At 34.4% G+C, this 18,727-nt stretch overlaps 1 protein-coding gene across 1 annotated transcript; it reads right to left on the bottom strand.

The window, feature by feature from the left end:
- Positions 1-1,270: 1,270 nt before the first annotated feature.
- Positions 1,271-18,481, bottom strand: LOC145670554 (uncharacterized). The gene is made up of 3 exons (XM_081739358.1): positions 18,334-18,481; positions 7,730-7,891; positions 1,271-1,458 (listed from the first exon to the last, which is right to left on the bottom strand). The coding sequence occupies exons 1-3, from the start codon at positions 18,349-18,351 to the stop codon at positions 1,315-1,317; spliced, it is 324 nt and encodes a 107-aa protein (XP_081595484.1). The 5' UTR covers positions 18,352-18,481; the 3' UTR covers positions 1,271-1,314.
- Between the last annotated feature and the right edge of the window lie 246 nt (positions 18,482-18,727).

Genomic DNA, 18,727 nt, shown 5'->3' with positions numbered 1-18,727 from the left:
GTTCGGAACTAGAACCAGAATATCGAGTTAGCAAATGCAAAGTATTGTATAAGATACATGTAGTTACTTTAGAGCAATTGTTTCGCGAATGTAAAAAGGCTGCTATAACATATTGCGGTAATTACCAGTTACGAATTGTATTCTGTGAGTTTTAAAATTTACATATATTTCTTGAAATAATTTGTTTAATAGGTTCTTTAAAAGATTGTAAGTTGATTCCAGAAGTCATGATTGAACTCGTATTGTAATAGAGCTTGCTTAAATTTGATCGGTTAGAAGTTAAATGTTTGAATGCCAATAACATCTGGAGATTTGTTTCAACACTAGTAAATTGAAATTGAATTGTATGCTCGACCACTTGCCTTTAAACCAGTTATAATGTTATTGTTCATTGTAATTTTTGACAAAGATTGATATTAAAATAGCATTATTTAGAAATCTGCTTACTTATTTTACGATATTAAAAGTTCTTAATAAATAATATATAGTTACAATTTTGGATCTAGTTATTAATCCATATATATTTTGAAAAGTTCAACCATTCTTCGCTATTTTTATATTAATACTGAATGCAAATTAGATGGGAGGGGGATATTTCATTCCCTTTGGCCAGTAACTTTTCAGTATTTGAATGTTAATACTTAACGCATGTTGCACAGGGCAATATTCAGGAACAATTAAACATATAATCAGCATCGTAGTATTTATCTTCCAAATTTTGATTATAATTTCAGCATTCAGAAGAAATCCTTTGATACTATACATGAATGCTATCGGAAAATACAACACACAACTTTTTCACAAGGTTGTCTAAATACATTATGATAAAAAAAAGTTAAAACGAAAAAGTGTTATATTCTTATGTACCTCTTTCGTGAAACCCTATAGGAATATAATAGTTTCTCTCTGTAGATATAGGCATTAGTAGTGAATAACATTATCAAATTGTTTCTCAATGCGAAAGTCATAATGACGGGCTAATCAAATCTTTAGTATGACACCAATCACAAATAAAATTATTTCTGAATATTTCTCAGAAAATGTAGTTGTTTCTCTCCGTTGCTAGTATTAGTGGAAATGCAAGTTTCAAGCAAAATCAGTTGATGAAAGTTAGATGTATTTACAGTTGTAAGATTTCATTTGTAGCAGCTTATGTAGCAGTACTTTCTCACATGACGATAAGTCAATGATAATACCTTACAGGGTTAAGATAGTAAAATAACAATCATATATTCTTATCAGTATATTTATTACCCAATGAATTGTGTGACTATATTGATCATTACATATTGTTTTGTTTCAGACATATTAAAACTATGTAAGTGTAAAACTCCCTTCAATACAAAAGTAGGTAAGGCCGTTTCCTTTAAAACTGTATTTAAAATAGTAGGTACCCGCTGGGTAGCTTGTTGATGGAGAAGTTATGATAAATTGACCATGTCTAATTTGGTACATACCCTGGAAAAGAAAAACAAAATATTATATATATTGAATGCTTATATTACTTTGAAAAGGAATCACTGAACTTACAGGATATCTGAAAAGTATATTACGTAATTTCAATTATATTTATTGTCATTGAATTAATTTTTATTTTTATATAATCATTACTTATCACCGTCATAAGGTATGTTTTTTATAGCGTGATAAAGTTCAAATAAGGAATAAATATCTCCGTTGCAAATTCTTCCCTACCTTAACCCTTTTTAATTCTTTCTTTTTTTAAAGGCAAATTATAGACGTTCAGTCAAGTTGTTACAGCATCATCCCTATTTATAAGATAATCGTTTATACCTAGATTTTTTCACAATAGAGCAGCGCTTTAAACGGTATCATTCCCATTTGCATGTGATGTCCCTGAGATGGAAACGTTTGAGAGAAATCGCGATTTTTCTCTTATTTTTTTTAAATTTCGAGCCTCTCTGGACCCCATGTTTTAACGCAGAGATCTGAAAATCAACTGAAAAATACTAAGAAATGTAACAAATGTGTGTATAAAATTTCAGCTTCTACTTTTAATAGTAAGAGTGGGAAAAATATTTACCAATAATCCCAACAGTGTCCCAGATTAAGGCAAAAGACATTGATCTCAGGTAAAAAAAAAAAAAAGATCTTGACATATTTCTATTTATGCTAACATCATGATTTGTACGTCATTCTGTTCAGAATAGAACATCCTTTCAAACGGCTCCACCCACATGTCTTCATGATGTGTGTAAGAGGAAATATTCAGGAAAAACGGAATTTTTTGGTTAAAATTGACCATTTCTTGACGTTTTCCCCCTCTGAACAATCCTATGTTAACATAGAGATCTGAAAAAATCTGATAAATACTACCTCGTAGACTGAATGATTCTACAAAATTTTGAGTCTTCTAGGTGCAAAAGTAAGCCCGACAAAAATAATAAAACTTGGCCTAACAAAAATATTTTTAAAAGTTTCGACCTCATCATCCGCTATATCTCGACGCAGAAAGGATTAAAACTATTTGTAACTTGTTCTACAATGCCTCTAGACTTGAGAAAAAAGACCCGAAGTAAAAAGGTTTATTTGTTCCTTTTTAATCGAATAATGAATTCACTAATTTGTTATCTAAAAATATCTACTAACAATTCGAAAGGATTAATTCCTCATGGCAACAGTAAATGAGCACCTTATTGTAAGAAGGAATTTAATCTCTTCAATAAATATTTTAAACAAATATTGCAAATTATTCTTTCTTATTGCTTTCGCTCCGAACAGCCTATTTTGAAGACAGTTGTAATTTTTACCTGATTTGCTAGTGAAGTTTAGGTACTGAACAATGTGTTTCATGTTCGGTAAAGATAAATGGAATGAGTGTTGTCTATTGGATGTTATGGACTGTTATGGATATCAATTGCGTTTTCTATCATTAGTATAATTTTCTACTAAGTAAGTTATCTTTGAGCCTTCTATAACAATCATTGAATTCTTCATACTTTTTGTTTAGGTTTCATATCCTTACTACTTCAATATCATCATGATGTCTCCACAAAATATCATTATTTACTCTTTTCATTCTTCATATTATAACCACATTTCTCTAGATATCCATCTAAGGAGTCTTTTGTTTTGTTCCAGCATCTCTCAACTGAAAGTGTATTTCACTAAACATTCATTAAGTGCTCCACACTTCGATACAGAGAAGCACTATACTCGCAATAGTACTTTCCAAATATTCGTTGTCAATAAATAGCATAAGAAAAGGATTTCAAATGGTTTATAGATTCTTTAAAATTATTTAGACCTAATGTAAAATGAGATTATATTTTTATCATGTGAATATTATAGAATCATGTGATGCTGAATAGATTATGCGGATAAGTTGTCCATGACTACCCTCAATTTAACTCCAACTGTTTGATATTGTAGCTAAGTTCCCCGGGTTCGATTCCCGGTGGGGTCACCCGGTCGAAAAAGTGTAACACGCAGACCAGTCAGCCTAAATGAGGTTTTCCTGGGTTTTCCTCATTCACACCAGGGTGGTACCTAACTTAAAGGTCCCAGGCCGCTTCCTTCCTTCCCCAATCCTTTCTTCATTCCCTTTCCCCGGATTGTGTGCTCGCTCAGGGACGTCATTCCTCAAATCGTGAAGGGCTAAATGGCCTTAGATGCCGAAAGCCCAGAAATCTAAATCCTAAATCCCAAGTCCTTGTAGCTAGTTCCTTACCCAATAGTAACCTCAGGTACTATTCTCAGAAGAAATACTAAAGCTTTACGTTCGTGATCCAGCATCATCAGGTAATCGATGTGCTTCTTGAATTTAGAATTATTGAACTGCTATCTAGAAAAATAGAAATAGTGGTTCCTAGGAACGGATGCAATGATCACGCATCACCCAGCTGATAATAAGCCTTTTGGCGGGCCAAACCATTTCATGGACTGCAGCACTAGGAAGTTTAACTCAGTACTACTTTGCAGCATCTGTCGGTATTACATTGATAGCATCTAAATGAATTGAAAGTAAATTATTTCTAATTTGGATCTCCTTCAATTTCACTTAACTCTGTGTACTGAAAGAAAATGCTAAACTTTGTTAAAATGAAATGAAATGAAATGAAATTTTTGAGTTTTACGTCCCACGGTTATGCCGGTTAGGCTAAAGGAGACGGTGATGATGAGAGATGAAGGAAATGGTGGAATGAAGAAAGTGGGAGGAAACGGGAGACCCCCGAGAAAACCCACGCACACGGTGTTTGTCCACCACAAAGTTCACTTGGCGGGAGCAGGGTGCTAAACTTCGCAAGAGCCCATGGACTAATACGGTCGACAATATGGCCCACGTTTCACCCTGTAACGCCACATAATAGTTGGTGTATATGCGAATGTGTGCAAGTTCACTTCGTCGTAATGGCAAGTATTAGTACCCTCCATGATATATTTCAGGCTATGCCACTTATAAGAAATACACTGATTACACATTTAAAAAGTACTTCGATTTTTTAATGTGTTGACCTAGATTACATTTCTTTCTTTCATATCAATACTCTTATTTAAAATAGTTAAAGTAAGCCATCATCAACATCGGCGAGTCGCCGCAGGAATTTTTCTATCGGGCGGTACACAACTGATTCAGACGCAAGGTCATGAATATAGTCTTTAATACGCATACAATGTATCATGTGAATGAACTGTTATTGACGCACATTACATAAATTTATTAATTACTGTATATATAATAAATATTGTAGGTGAGCAAGCAAACACAATATGCTTTCAAAATCGTTTCGCCGAACTAAATTTCTTTCAAAAAATTGGAGGATGATAATTGACTCGTTTGTCCCGTCGTGAGTGCTCATGCATACTACTAAATACTGACACATAAGCTATTGTCAATAAACTCCTTTTTTCATGAAGAAAGAGATCAGAAATTATTTGAGAAACAGTTGACTGAAGGGAAGTCAAACAGAGTTAAAATATTTTTTTTTTCTTGAACGAACATTTTCAAGTTAAGGAGCCGAAACTCTGCGTAGGAGCTTCCCATTAAAAGTAAGTTAAAAATATGATGTTAATGATGATCATATTATGTTGCTTGTGATAAATTACTCCTGTAGAGAAATGAATATATTGTTAATCTGTCGTATTTTATACAGGGTGTATCAAAACTAACGTCAAAAATGAAACCACAGATTCCTGGCACCGAAGCAAGAAAAAATGTTTGTATGACATATAGTCCGAAAGTGGACGTGAGCGGAGGAAGACAGCTTAGAATGTGGGGAGAAAGGATTTATCGAAATACCTACTGTATGTATCAAGAGACATAGGTAGTGTGTTTACAATAAGATATTTATATCTATAATTTCATTAGAAATTTCCAACTCAAAATATAAATAGTATGAACATATGTAGAGCATATACTGAAAACTCGCTCTAATTATGTAAATATTTTTTTTTTTTTAGAAAATGTAATCCTTATGTGATAATGACAATGACACTGTTATTCTATGCGCCAGTGATAATCAACTAATTGTATTGTTTATGGGATAACAAAAATTGATTTCATAAAAAAATCTTTGATAATAAAAATAGATATAACTTGTAATAAGAAATGGCTTTCTTATAAACGCATTATAACTTTATTTCCGATTTTATTTTAATAATAATAATAATAATAATAATAATAATAATAATAATAATAATAATAATAATAATAATAATACATCAGAAAATGTCAACATATAGAAATGTGTTCAAAATAAATCCCATGTAAAGTCATAAACAGCCATAGAAACGATTATATTGTAAGTGAGCGCCGCGCTCACCTGTCGACCGCTCGTGTCACAAATCAACACTCGACCGTTCCTGGGTTAAACCTGCTAGCTACGAGTGATGTTTTCTTGTTGAATGCTTCTTTGGTTATAGCAATTCTTGATATCATCTTTTCGGTGCAGTAAGCGTCTCTCGTCAAAATACTTCGCAGATACTTGAAATTGCCGACCTCTTCAAGTTATCATAGTATTAGGCTACCAAGAATAGACAAGAGATCGAATATGTATATTATAAATGTTCTTTTGACACACAGTTCATTATTGAATCCTAGAAAAATGTATTTACTTTATCACGGTATTTGGAGAAGACTATCTCATGATTAACACAGATTGTATCAATATTTTTCTATCATATGAGTTTCATTTCTTCAACATTTCTCGAAATGTGATTATAGTGGATAAATTATTCGTATTATAGTCTGGGAAATTATCATTATTTTATTAATTCTATTATTACTTGTTTATCGGTTCCCTTTAAGTATTTATACACCGGTATTATTGCCGGTTGGTCGTTATTGTGTTTCTTTATTATTTCCTTCTTTTGTTGCAACTCACGGTGATCTCAGTAGTCTACACATCTGCTTAACTAGCTAAGCGTTAAGTTACTTAATAACAATTACTTTGCTTTCCATTCACAAATCCATTGCGTAAAAGAAGACATGACTATAGTTCGCGTCACCAGAATTGGCCTGTGGCATAAGCTAATAAGTTCGCAGTGTGCTGTGAGTAAACCTTCAGCTAGGAATCTAATCGTTCGTAATTGTCCACAAATACGAACAAAATCTATTACGAAAACTTAGTTTCCTCCCTGAAGGTTTAATAACAGCGCACTGTGAGCTTCTTGGCTGTTGCCACACACCAATTCGGATGACGCGAATTATAACGTTGTTACTAAAACTGTTAGGATGTAAAATCAGTACTTCTCCGAGCCAACCAAACATTAAATTGTACTAATTTTTTCACGGTCGGCCCTAGCCATAGGAACTAAATACATATATCTGATAGGTTCCAGTTTGCGATTGTCAAACCCTTGTGGTGCATGTATTGCGTAAAGAGGATTGCCACTTTGTGTGTTGATTAAAGTAAAAATACAATTATGTTTGGGTTAAATTTCGTAAGAACATGAGGCATTTTTTTTCAAGCGCTACCCTAAAAGAAATATGCATTTTGGTCACAAGGAAGCGGGAGAGGTTCGAAGTGGGATCATCCGAGTCTGACGTAATGTCATGTGGTATTATCATGGGGGTAAAGGTGGAACAAAACGAGCCCTGCTGGGCTTCTAACCCCTTTGCTCGCTGCCGCTTGCTCAGCTATGTTTCGTAACGTAAATAAATAACTTTTTATACAATAAATATAACGTACGAGTACAAAGGTACATGAATATTTTTCTTATTTTAGTGATAAAAAAAGTTACGAAAATAAGAAAATTTAAAAAAAAACTTTCTTTGGGCCGGGTTTGAAACCAACTCAAAAGCTATTATTATTGCTAGCATGTTGCGATAGCACGCTCGGACACGAGGACCGACATTGACAGACATTTGATTTCTGCTATATGTAGCTACGCGGCGAGAAAAGGATACTTCAACCAATCAGAACTGCATATTTAGCTCCTACAGCTAGAGTTGAGCGTGAATAAAAATATGCTAATATATAAAATAAGTAGTCCTGAAAAGTAACAATAATGAAAAATCTGTAGTTAATTATTAATGTATTAGTATTATTTCTTACTTGGTTTAGCTATTGTAGATTGAAAGCTATAATGCTACTACTAATAGTATCAATCTGAGTCAGATATTTATATGCTGTTCATAACTAATCCTTGCAATTACTCCTACATCCTGTATGTTAATAGCGATGACACGTATTGTGTAAACATATTGTACAATCTGATATTACTATACATTGTTGTACATATAATGAAAGACATACATGTTACTTACTTGCAACAATGGGCATCTGCACGGAACAATTCGGTTGTACATGGTATCATAAGCTTGACAATTCAGTGTATTCAGATAGTTACAAAACTCCGATCCATGTATTGGAAAACAATCAAAACGTTGAGTACCATAAGAACTATAGTAATAAAGCTCACAATCCACCTGCAATGAAACTAATCTTATTACTGTTTTAAATCATGTACCGCATTCTCAATTTGATATTTGTTTGATTTATATAGACATTGAATTTAAGCGCACGCACGTACATGTGACCGACACAGAGATAATTTTTCATTGAGCGATATTTTTCAAGACGATATAGTATTTCAAAGAACAAATCCAAGCATGGTTCCCTATGCGCCGGTTGATTAATAACTGAACCAAAGCTGAAAACGACATGAATTGGAAAACTACTTAAATATCAGGGTGATAGTAGTATAAGGAAAAGTTCAGTTTATTACAATGAACTATTTTATACATTTTGTATTGGATTTTCATCTTACAAAATTCTATTACCAGGTTGTTCAGTAAAGCGCCTTTAAGGAAATGTATTTTTTGAGTAACACTAGTTTATAGTATATATTTCAATAATGAAACAATACAAAATAAACAGTGATACACACTATCAATAATTGAGGCGGCATCCAGAAAGGGGCACCTAAGTCGAAAGTTGCTTTTGAGATATTGAGACTTGAAGTTTTTAAACACTTATAACTCGTAATATATAACTGAGGATTTCATGTTTTATCGTAAGTGTTTATGATAACTACTTACTTTTTTTACCTGCACTAAGTGTTTGATCTTAAAACAAATGTAATTTTAATTAGACAATTAAAAAAATAAATGTGTTATGTGCAATGTTTCCAACCAGAAGCTAGGTTTACAATAACATGTAATCTGAGATTTAAAATATTCATGTATTGTACACTCAAAATGTATAAAATATCTTGGTTGTATCACTGAAAACTAACTTTGTTGCAAAAATAATTATGTGGTAGAAAAAGAACATACAAAGGTCACATATGTCTGTCTTAGGACGTGTAAACCTGTATTCCACTTAAGCACTTTGATTGAAAATGAAATGAAATCTTTAAGTTTTACGTCCCACGGTTATGCCGGTTAAGCTAAAGGAGACGGTGATAATGAGAGATGAGTGAAATGGTGGAATGAAGAAAGTGGGAGGTAACGGGAGAACCCCGAGAAAACCCACGAGCACGGTGTTCGTCCACCACCAAGTCCACACGGCGCGAGCTGGGATCGAACCAGGGACCCCAAGCACCGGAGGTGAACACTCTACCACTGAGCCACCGCGCCCCCTACGCTTTGACTGAATAACATGAAGCCTTTCAACAGTTCGCTGAAAAATAGAGAGTAAAGTCTTTTTGAGATCTTAACTTGGTGTCATTCTGCTTGATGGAGTAAGACCAAGTTTCGAGACGAGGTTTCTTCTAGTTGTTTCGACTGTTGCTACAAGCAGATAGGATCATGCAAGCTGATACGTACGCATCTTGAAGTGCCTTGTTTTGCCCATTGTATAATGAGTCAAATAAGTTATAATGGTCTTGAAACTGTTCGTAACATATATTTACACAACACTCATTAACCAATGTAAAAGCTCTTGACGGAATTATGCTACCTTTGTGTGTAACATATTCTTCAACTCGAACTTTATTATTGAACTTCTCACTTCTTATTTATATATCTATGCATCAATCATCTTTCCCTTTCAAGTGGATCAGTTATATCCACCACTATTGTTAATTAATAATGAATATTTAAGGCACGAACTACAAGAACACTATATTAGTAAGCTATGTTATGATCCAACAGGCTCACAAGGACAACTACTCTAAAACATGTGTTTACGAAACCTGTGCTACTGAACTCACATGTTGAGATATTGAACTGAATTTTTTACAGAGTATTCCCAACACTATGACCTATTAGAAAAAATGATGGCGGGAAAGAGGGCACATAGGCCTATGTGTCCTTTTCCCGGATGCCATCTCAATTTATATTTCACTAATGGTCAAGGGTAATTGGCGTGTATATTACATCTAATCAGAAAAAAATGAAAATGCCTAATTTGTTTCTTGTTCTAAGCTTGTACTCAACAAGAACAACGCATCACATCATACTTTAATCAAATCTTAAATTTTCCAAAAATCTTTAATTTACACCTTACGCGACTAACCCTGATTGACAAGATAAGGTTGTTTGAAGACGTGGAGATTCTATAGAGTATGTTTAATAATGCTTTACAATTGAATGAGACACGTAAAATGAGAAAAGCAGACCCGAAGAAAGTAGCATTCACAAAATTTATGCGAGTATATGTTTGTAGGAAACATTGTTTGAATTTTAAAAATCCATCTAGAGAGTTACTACTGGCTCAAATTATACAAATTTGCAGTTTTAGTATTACTATTATAATTACATTTTATTATTATTATTATTATTATTATTATTATTATTATTATTATTATTATTATTATTGTTTGGATCTAGGGCATTTTCGCTAGGGATGGCCACAAAGTACCGGTTCCGGTGGAACCAGTTCCACGAGGAACCGGTTCTCGAAGATCCGGTTTTCAGAACCGGATCTTAGGAACCGGTTCCCGACCTGAATCCGAAAATCCGGTTCCAGAAACGGATCTTAGGAACCGGTTCCAGATCTGTATCTGAAAACCCGTTTCCAGAACCGGAACTTAGGAACCGGTAAGAGACCTGGATCCGAAAGCCTCCAAAGACCCGTAAAAGAGGCTCAAAGTTCATCTTTAAAACACTGCAAAAAAGACCATGCGCTTGTGCCCTCCCCGCTCAGACCCGCTTGTGCCCCCAGAAAAAAAATTGGTCCACCAGAGGATGTTTAGCCAAATGAGTTGGCCAGAGTGCCTGTTTAGCCAATGAGCTTGCCAGTTACCCAGTTTATTTAGCCAAATGAGACACGCGGCCGCCGCCTGGGCGCCTGCCTGTCGCTTCCACCATTTCATCTAGCACACTGTTCACAGTCTGCCAGCAACTCGGGCAGTAGGGATGGTCATAAAGTTACAGATCCTGCGGAACCGGTTCCGCGAGGAACCGGTTCTTGGAGATCTGGTTTTCAGAACCCTTTCCAGACCCGGATCCGAAAACCCGGTTCCAGAACCGGATCTTGGGAACCGGTTCCAGACCTGGATCAGAAAAACCGGTTCCGGTATCGGATCTTGTACAACCGGATTTGTTCAGACCCGAAAACCGGTTCCACCAGGAACCGGTTCTGGCCATCCCTAATTTCAGCCGCAAGAGAGGTTATACTTGAACTTGTAACATTCTCACCACGCTTAGAAATGCTTCAATATTTGAAAATTTCTTAATTGTTTGTTCCTCTTCTCTAAGTTGTGTTTGACGAGCGAAATATTTTAAGCACTTTACTGAACTCTTGCACACAACAACGAAATGGAAACAAGTATACTCACACTGATGAACAGTGGTGTAGAGAAACAACATCTTTTGTCAAGGAAAGTAAAGATCTAGTTTATTTTTTTCTCTTTGTTACCAAAGCAGAAAGTAAAATTTGTTACACTCTCAGCCGAAAATTGTTGAATATTGACAAATTCTTTCTAATTATTGTACATGCTCATTAAATAGTGTTGGCGGTAAATTAAATACCTATTTAAGTACTAATATGAAAATATTAAAAGTATACAGGGAAATAATGACCAAAAGATTACAAATAATATGAAACCTGAAAAGTATATTTTAACATCCTAACGTTATAAAGTAAATCTTAGTAACTTAAAAAGCAAACACTAAAATAATAAACTATCCTTCTTTTATCCGAAGAAGCAGATGATTCAATATTTAATGGCAAAGGAACAGTTAAGACTTCTTGCTCCTCCTATTCCATTTCCTCGTCATTTCACTGTCGGAATCACTACGTAACTTGATAATAATGTTCTGGATAATATAATTAGTGTTAATTTCTTTCCGAAAATCTGCCTAGAACAGTTTATTCACGTGTTCTACTCGAGACACCCAGTCTTCACGCGTAACTCGATCTAGAGCCTCATTTATCAATCGCATCAACCGGAAAGAATTGTTTAGCAAGGCAATTTTCCTTTACTTTAGCTCAAATAAGCTCTATAGGATTGTACTGGCAATGGTATGGCGGAAGGCTTACAACGAAATGACCAATTTAAAACATTTGCATTTACTATTTGGTCTAAGCCACACAGAATTTCTCGATTTCCTTATGGTTCAACTCGGGCAAGCAGTTCCGGTGTTGTCTCTATTGCATCATAATGTATGGTGTGGTTATCTAATAATTCATGAATTTCATTGTCTCCTGAGTTGGTATTCAGTATATTGTTCACATTAACAGAATTATAGTGTTGTCCATAATAATTATCGACCCTTCTACGTAATTAATTTACAAACGAATCTTTAAATCTCTCGACATTCATTTATGAGTATTAGTCACCAGTAGATTTTAAACGTAACACCCATTTGCTTGGATTTCATTTCTAATATTTCATCAATTATTATGTAGCGAGCATCAGTTTCAGTTTTCTACTTTTAGAAATACATAGCAAATTCTGTTTTTCTACGAAATTGTAACTATCACACTTCGGTATTACAAATAAAGAACGGACGATATTTGTGCAGGTATGGTCTTGTCATTTGTTGAGCTTATGAACAGAAGAGACATTTGGCTACGTATATCCTTTATTGTATGTGACACTTTATAATTTTTTTGATCACTGTTTCTAATTAAACTGTAAATATATTATGTAACGTAGGATTCATAAGTAGAATAGACTGTGTCGTGGGTTGAGGTTCCAATAGAAAGGAAAATATTTGCTTTTTCCTGCTTTAATTGCATCGTATAATATAGATATTAAGATGCTAAGCTAATTGTACCAAATTGTGGAAACTAAAGATCGAAAATAATATTATTGTTCATACCTATGACAGTATCAAATATACTTCCCACCTTTAAGAGTAATTTTTAAGATTCTGTAGAGCTGTGTTACCATTTCTATTTAATGATATTAATGCTCGAAAATTCCGATGGACACAGTTGTTTTCTGATTATTTCTTTCTTAATGTTTATGTGCATCTTCTCTAGAGATGTGACGAATGTGACTAAATATTACATTCCTTTTTTGTTGAATTATTATATGTATTTTACAGATTGTTCAACAATTTGACCCATTTTTTTGTATGCCTTTGCAACGCACACTGAGGTCGAAGAAGGAACACATTTTATTCAAAATATTACATACATGTAATATGTTATAGAAATTCAAGCGTGGAGGTCAGGAATAATTGAAGCAGCTTGTAGAACAACGATATCTGTTATATTAGTGATTTCGAGAGAAAAAAGAGAAAAACTTGTAATATATTTCAGGAATACAATAGGAAAAAAACAAAACCAGCAACTAGCGATGTTCATCGGAGCAATGGAAGAAGAAAAACCTAAAAGAAAAAGCCTGCATAAATGAACGGGAAGATTTTCACGATAGCATTGGGGAGTGCTTCAATTAACTAACGCTAGATATGATTTTAATATTATATCAATATACGACAATTACTATTTTATTAACCTATAGTAACTGATATTTTTCATGTCGATTCCACTGAACTATTCAGTCATTTAGAATAGTCTTTTTTCGATCACCGGGTCATTTTATGATATCACCAGCAATCTTACCAAATGTCATACAGCATACTTTCAAAATAAAGAAATATTGTTTTCAGTTTAGAGTAAATACTTTTGAAATTATTTTGCATGCTTCATTAACGCTGGAAACGGGGTATGCCTGAACTAAAATTTAGTACATTAAAAGTGGATACGAGCAGTAGTTCATTGGACTGTTGTTGAAAGTCTTATTTGATGGAGGGAAACTGGAATGGTACGAATCTTCGTTTCAGTCACAATTCGTCTGCAGATATGTGATGCCTTGTCAATATGCCTTGGAACCTGTTTGCTATCAGTTACTTACATGGTGCTAATTTTGTTATTTTTATAAAATACACTTAACTTTTTCTCTCTAACAACAGTTAGTGTAAAACGTAAAGTAATGTGTACGACGGTACACCAGCATTAAAAATCTTTCATGCATTTACTTTAAAGTTTTGAACAAAATTTTCTGAAAATTTCTGAATCTGTCAGTTATACTTACATCTTCACAAAGGTGTCTAAAAGCTTTCATTAATCTCCAACTAGTTGGCTCCCCTATTTTCCCTTTAATTAGTTTCCTATTAATAGACTCAATGTATTTCATTCGCCTGATTAAGCATGTTGAGATGTAATATTTTTTGAATGCTGTGGTTTATGTTCGATTTTGATACTGAAAGTTAATAGAATATTATTGAAATTATTTACGGCTTAAATTATTGTGTTGTTCTCGAGCATCAGTTGGGTTAAATTCCACTTCGTATGTATAGTTGTCAATCATACACAGACTAACTAAAACTAACTAACTCTATGGCCTATTTCACCTGGTGGTTCAATGCCGCGTTCTCATAAGCTCTCAACTGACTTCTATCCTTAGCCAACTGGATTCAATTTCTACTTTGAGATCCTATTTCTGAGAGATTTATCTTAATATTGTCCTACCATCTATGCCGTTATGAAGTTTCTGCCATTCACTATACCCGTTCCTCTTGGGTCCACATATTCGCCTCAGAATTTTGTTCTCAAATACTTTCACTCTACGTGCTTCCCTCAGAGTAAGCGATCCTGTTTCGCAGCCATGCAGAGCAACAGGTATGATTATCATTTTATATATTTTAAGCTTCAAATTCCTGGAAAGATTTCGCGACAACAAGAGATTTTGAACTGAATAATAACACGAATTCCCTGCTTTTAGTCGACATTTAATTTCTTTATGAATATGATTTTCGTCTGTTAGTATTGATCCTAGATATTTGAATGTATACACTATAGAAATCAAAAGTGAGTTTCCAAGACTAATTTGTGTTTGTGACACTGACGACGCCAGAGGGGGCCAAGGGGGCAAGCGCCCCCCTAGTAGCTACTTCTGCCCCCCTGACTGCCACCTAGACTGTCCCCCAGACTTCTACAATCTTTAAACATTCTACATGTAGTATTTTATATCAGTATCATAACCAATCTCATTGTCAAATTGTAGTCTACTTTCTATGCATTTACTATGTGGTAGATTAGTCCTCAAGCTTTCTTCTTTGAGCGTCTAGGTATGTTTTCTAATTTAGCGCCTTTTGAGGTAAATTTTAGCTATACTTTTTTCTTTTGATTTTTAATTATTGTGCCTAGCGAACAATAGCAGATTTGGTCGACTTGTTTTCTTCTCATTGGATCAACTTCGGTTGGAAACAAAAGAAAGGTAAAACCAGTTACGTAACTTGTTTGTATTTGTCCAGGTTTGAAGTTTTCAGTTTCATATTTTGTTTTATTTAAAACTTCTTTTTTCTGAAACATTATTCTCTGCTTCCAATATTCAGAGGATGTGCTTATAACAGCTTAGTTTGCAACTACCAAGGCTTAATTTTTTGAAGGGGATAAAAAGAGTTGTGTTTTCTCTTCCAGCAAATGATAATAATAAATTTATGGAATTAAATGGATTCCCAATAAAACGTATTGTCACAGTGCTGATCTTTAGTTAGTAATTGGTTTATACTAGTGCTCTCTTACTTATTTTGTTTCAAAGTACTGACGTGACGTCTACCGTATTGACTAGGAACGCTAAAAATTCGTAGCCCACCCCAGAAGGGGTGCACGTGGAATGCTGAAGTTTTACTTCTTCTAAACTTCCACCGACAGTCAATATACTACCTTGTACACTGCTCCAGTTTTTGCAGAAAAGTTTAAAATCTAAAGATTTCCTCGCACCACTGTTCGTAGTGCTACCCCTATCAGATCAAAAATGGCGTCTTTTCAAGTGTTATTTAAGTTTGGGAAATAAGTACTCGTAATAGTTACATGTAGTTAAATCTGCGGAATAAGAATGATGATCTAGATACTGAAATCCTAGATTATGCAATATCAGTTGTGTCCACAGGGGCTCTATGGACAGGTGTATTTTCCTGAACGAACAGAATTCCTTTCTTTTCGTTTTCGGTGGCGTTCAGCTTTGAATTTTTCTTTCAGTTTTGTAAGTAATGTAGAGATTCTGGATTAAATAACTGACCGTTGCGGAGGTAGTCTATGAGTACCACTCCATACTTATCCCAGAAGAATGTTGCAAAAAGGTTCTCAACCTTCTTCTGTGTTTTGAACTTCTTGGGGCGATGGAGAAATGAGTGGTACTACTCCATTGACTGTTATTTCGACGCTTTGACTCAGGATCATAGTGGTGCAGCCATATTTCATCTACTGTTACTATTCGTGAGCGAAATTGATCAGCATTACGGTCAAATTGGAAGAAGATTTCTCTTAATGCCGTCATTATTTTATTCTCCTGACAGATTTTTTGGGAACCCATTATGTCGAGAGCTTGAGCATACCCAAATCATTCTGAATTATGCTACCGACGAGCTCCAAAGAAATGCTCAGAATCTCTGACACAAGTTTTGCTGAGAAGGTAAAAACTGAGAAAGCGGGTTGCAGCCAGACCTCAGACTATAATAAGTATATCGTGAGTTTACTATACACTTTAAAAACTATATAAATAATAGCTTAAATTATTTTTGTCACTCAAAAACTAGGATGGCCTAGGCCCTTCGGCCCCGGGCTATATCCACTACTGGCTGAAATGCTGCAATTTTCAAGAATAATGTCACAAATTGCATCCATGATTTCGGGAAGAGTCATTGCTTTCAATCACCCTGGATGTAAAGCATAATTTGTTGAGAAATCGCCATATTTATACTAAGCCAATTCCTTCTCCACCACTGTACATAACGGAGAAAGATCCCGTGGTGTTTCACTGATTTCCTAATTAATTTACTTCGGTGACTTTCTTGGGTGGAACAAAAATGTTATATCAGTTAGGATCTGGATGTTCGTGAAATTATCTGTTTGGGCACACATAATCACTTCAGAGGCCTGATAAACAATAAGAATTTCATTATTAATATGGAAAATTTGTATTTGTACATACAGAGATATTTTTTTTCTAAACTACGGTTTCATTTTTCTACCTAGTACCTACACTCCTTCTGGATTGGACTACGACATTTTCAGCAGCTCCTCGTAAATTCTCTCTCTCTCTCTCTCTCTCTCTATATATATATATATATATATATATATATATATATATATATATATATATAGAGAGAGAGAGAGAGAGAGAGAGAGAGAGAGAAAGAGAGAGAGAGAGAGAAGATAGAGTACTAGATGAATGTGTCGCTTGTAGCATACGCGAAAGTAATTCAGTTTATGTTTAGGCTTCAAAAGTTTCATTGAAAAATATTTCATGTGCAGACGTTACTTATTTGTTAGTTACAAATTTTACTTTAAATAAGTTTAATTTATAATCATATAGGTCTCATATGAAAACAGCAACGAAATTATACAATGTAATGTAAAATTAGTCAAACGTAATAAATATGTCATTTTTGGTACGCCAAATAGCCGCCCCTGAAAATGTATCTGCCCCTCCTTTGCCCCCCTAAGAACTTAAAGCTGGCGTCGTCACTGGTTTGTGATATTTATTATTAATGTTTAAATGAGTGAAGTATACGTCGGGAAAAGTCTCAGTGAATTCTCTTTCGTTTTTACCAGCTTCGTGTTACATTAAAATATTCTGACCGTTAATGGTACTCACTATTACCCTACTAAACAAAGTTCACAGCACACAGTAAGCGAACATTATTATAACCTTCACAATACTTTATGTGTTAGTGTGGAACCTATTACATAAAATACAGGGTGTCCGAGAAGTCCTTACCTGATTACAGAAATTGATAACTCAGGCTAGAAATAAGATAGAAATATGAAACTGGTGTTGAATTGTTTACAAACTATAAAAGTTTTGGTCACATCAGTACACTTCCACATGAGCACCCTTGGTAGTACGTAGCACATGTAGGCGATATTCAATTTCCATCCACACATTAGCCAACATCACTGGAGGGATCGATGCAACGACTGTGGTTATTCGTTGCTGCAGGGTTTCAAGATCTGGTACACGTGTTCGGTAGACTGGAACTGTCTCTGGAACTGTCTCTGCGCCGTGGTTGGTGATCGTGTCTCATGGTACCACAGGACATACTGTGCCTTCTCCTGGTTGGTTGGCATGGCTTCTTGGGCTTCTTACTTACGTACTACAAACCTAAAACAAACAAAATTGAGACTTGGTGAAACAGAACAAACCTAACACAGACAAAAACTTTTATAGTTTGTAAACAATTCAACACCAGTTTCATATTTCTATTTTATTTCTAGACTGAGTTATCAATTTCTGTAATCAGGGAAGGACTTCTCGGAAACCCTGTATGACATAATCATTATTAGTGCACAACCATAATTAAATTTAAAATAATTCTGTATAAACTAATTAATATCCATGCTTTAATTTAATGATTCAACACAAATTATATAAGTATTGTAATGAAGCAAATCACTTCATTCCTCTTCTACACATTACACTAAATATTCATAAGACAATTAATGAATAACCACAATTACTACTTACGCTTATCGGTGCATACATTGTTTGTTTAATTTCAAAATCTACATATACTTGGTATGAACAATAGTCAACCTGTTCCACATAGAAATGGCGCAATTGTAGATAATTGTAACTATTATCATAACAATTTGTTGCAGTATAAGTTTGAAAATATCGACAATACTGAAACTAAATAATATATAATTAGTGAAATACTGACATTTGTGGCAATTGTTGTGACTTAGTATATTACAATCGAAACAAAGAAGTCGAATTTGTAAGAAAGATGTCAACTACTTTTTTAACAATAAGAAATGATTTGACTTGTACTAGCATTATAAAAGATGTGTGTATATTTAGCATACTCATTAGATCAATATATCATTAACTCACAGAGAATTAGGATCATCACTTCATC

Source organism: Thermobia domestica, chromosome 14, assembly GCF_964235325.1.
Source record: "Thermobia domestica chromosome 14, izTheDome1.hap1.1, whole genome shotgun sequence".
Lineage (NCBI taxonomy): Eukaryota > Metazoa > Arthropoda > Insecta > Zygentoma > Lepismatidae > Thermobia > Thermobia domestica.
This window is presented reverse-complemented; position numbering and strand designations above follow the sequence as displayed.

Bases quoted from the DNA above. Each gene is read 5' to 3' on its own strand.
- LOC145670554 (XM_081739358.1), bottom strand. The intron at 1,459-7,729 runs GTAAGTAACATG...TTTCTTTTCCAG, and splicing joins GCAGATGCCCATTGTTGCAA to GGTATGTACCAAATTAGACA.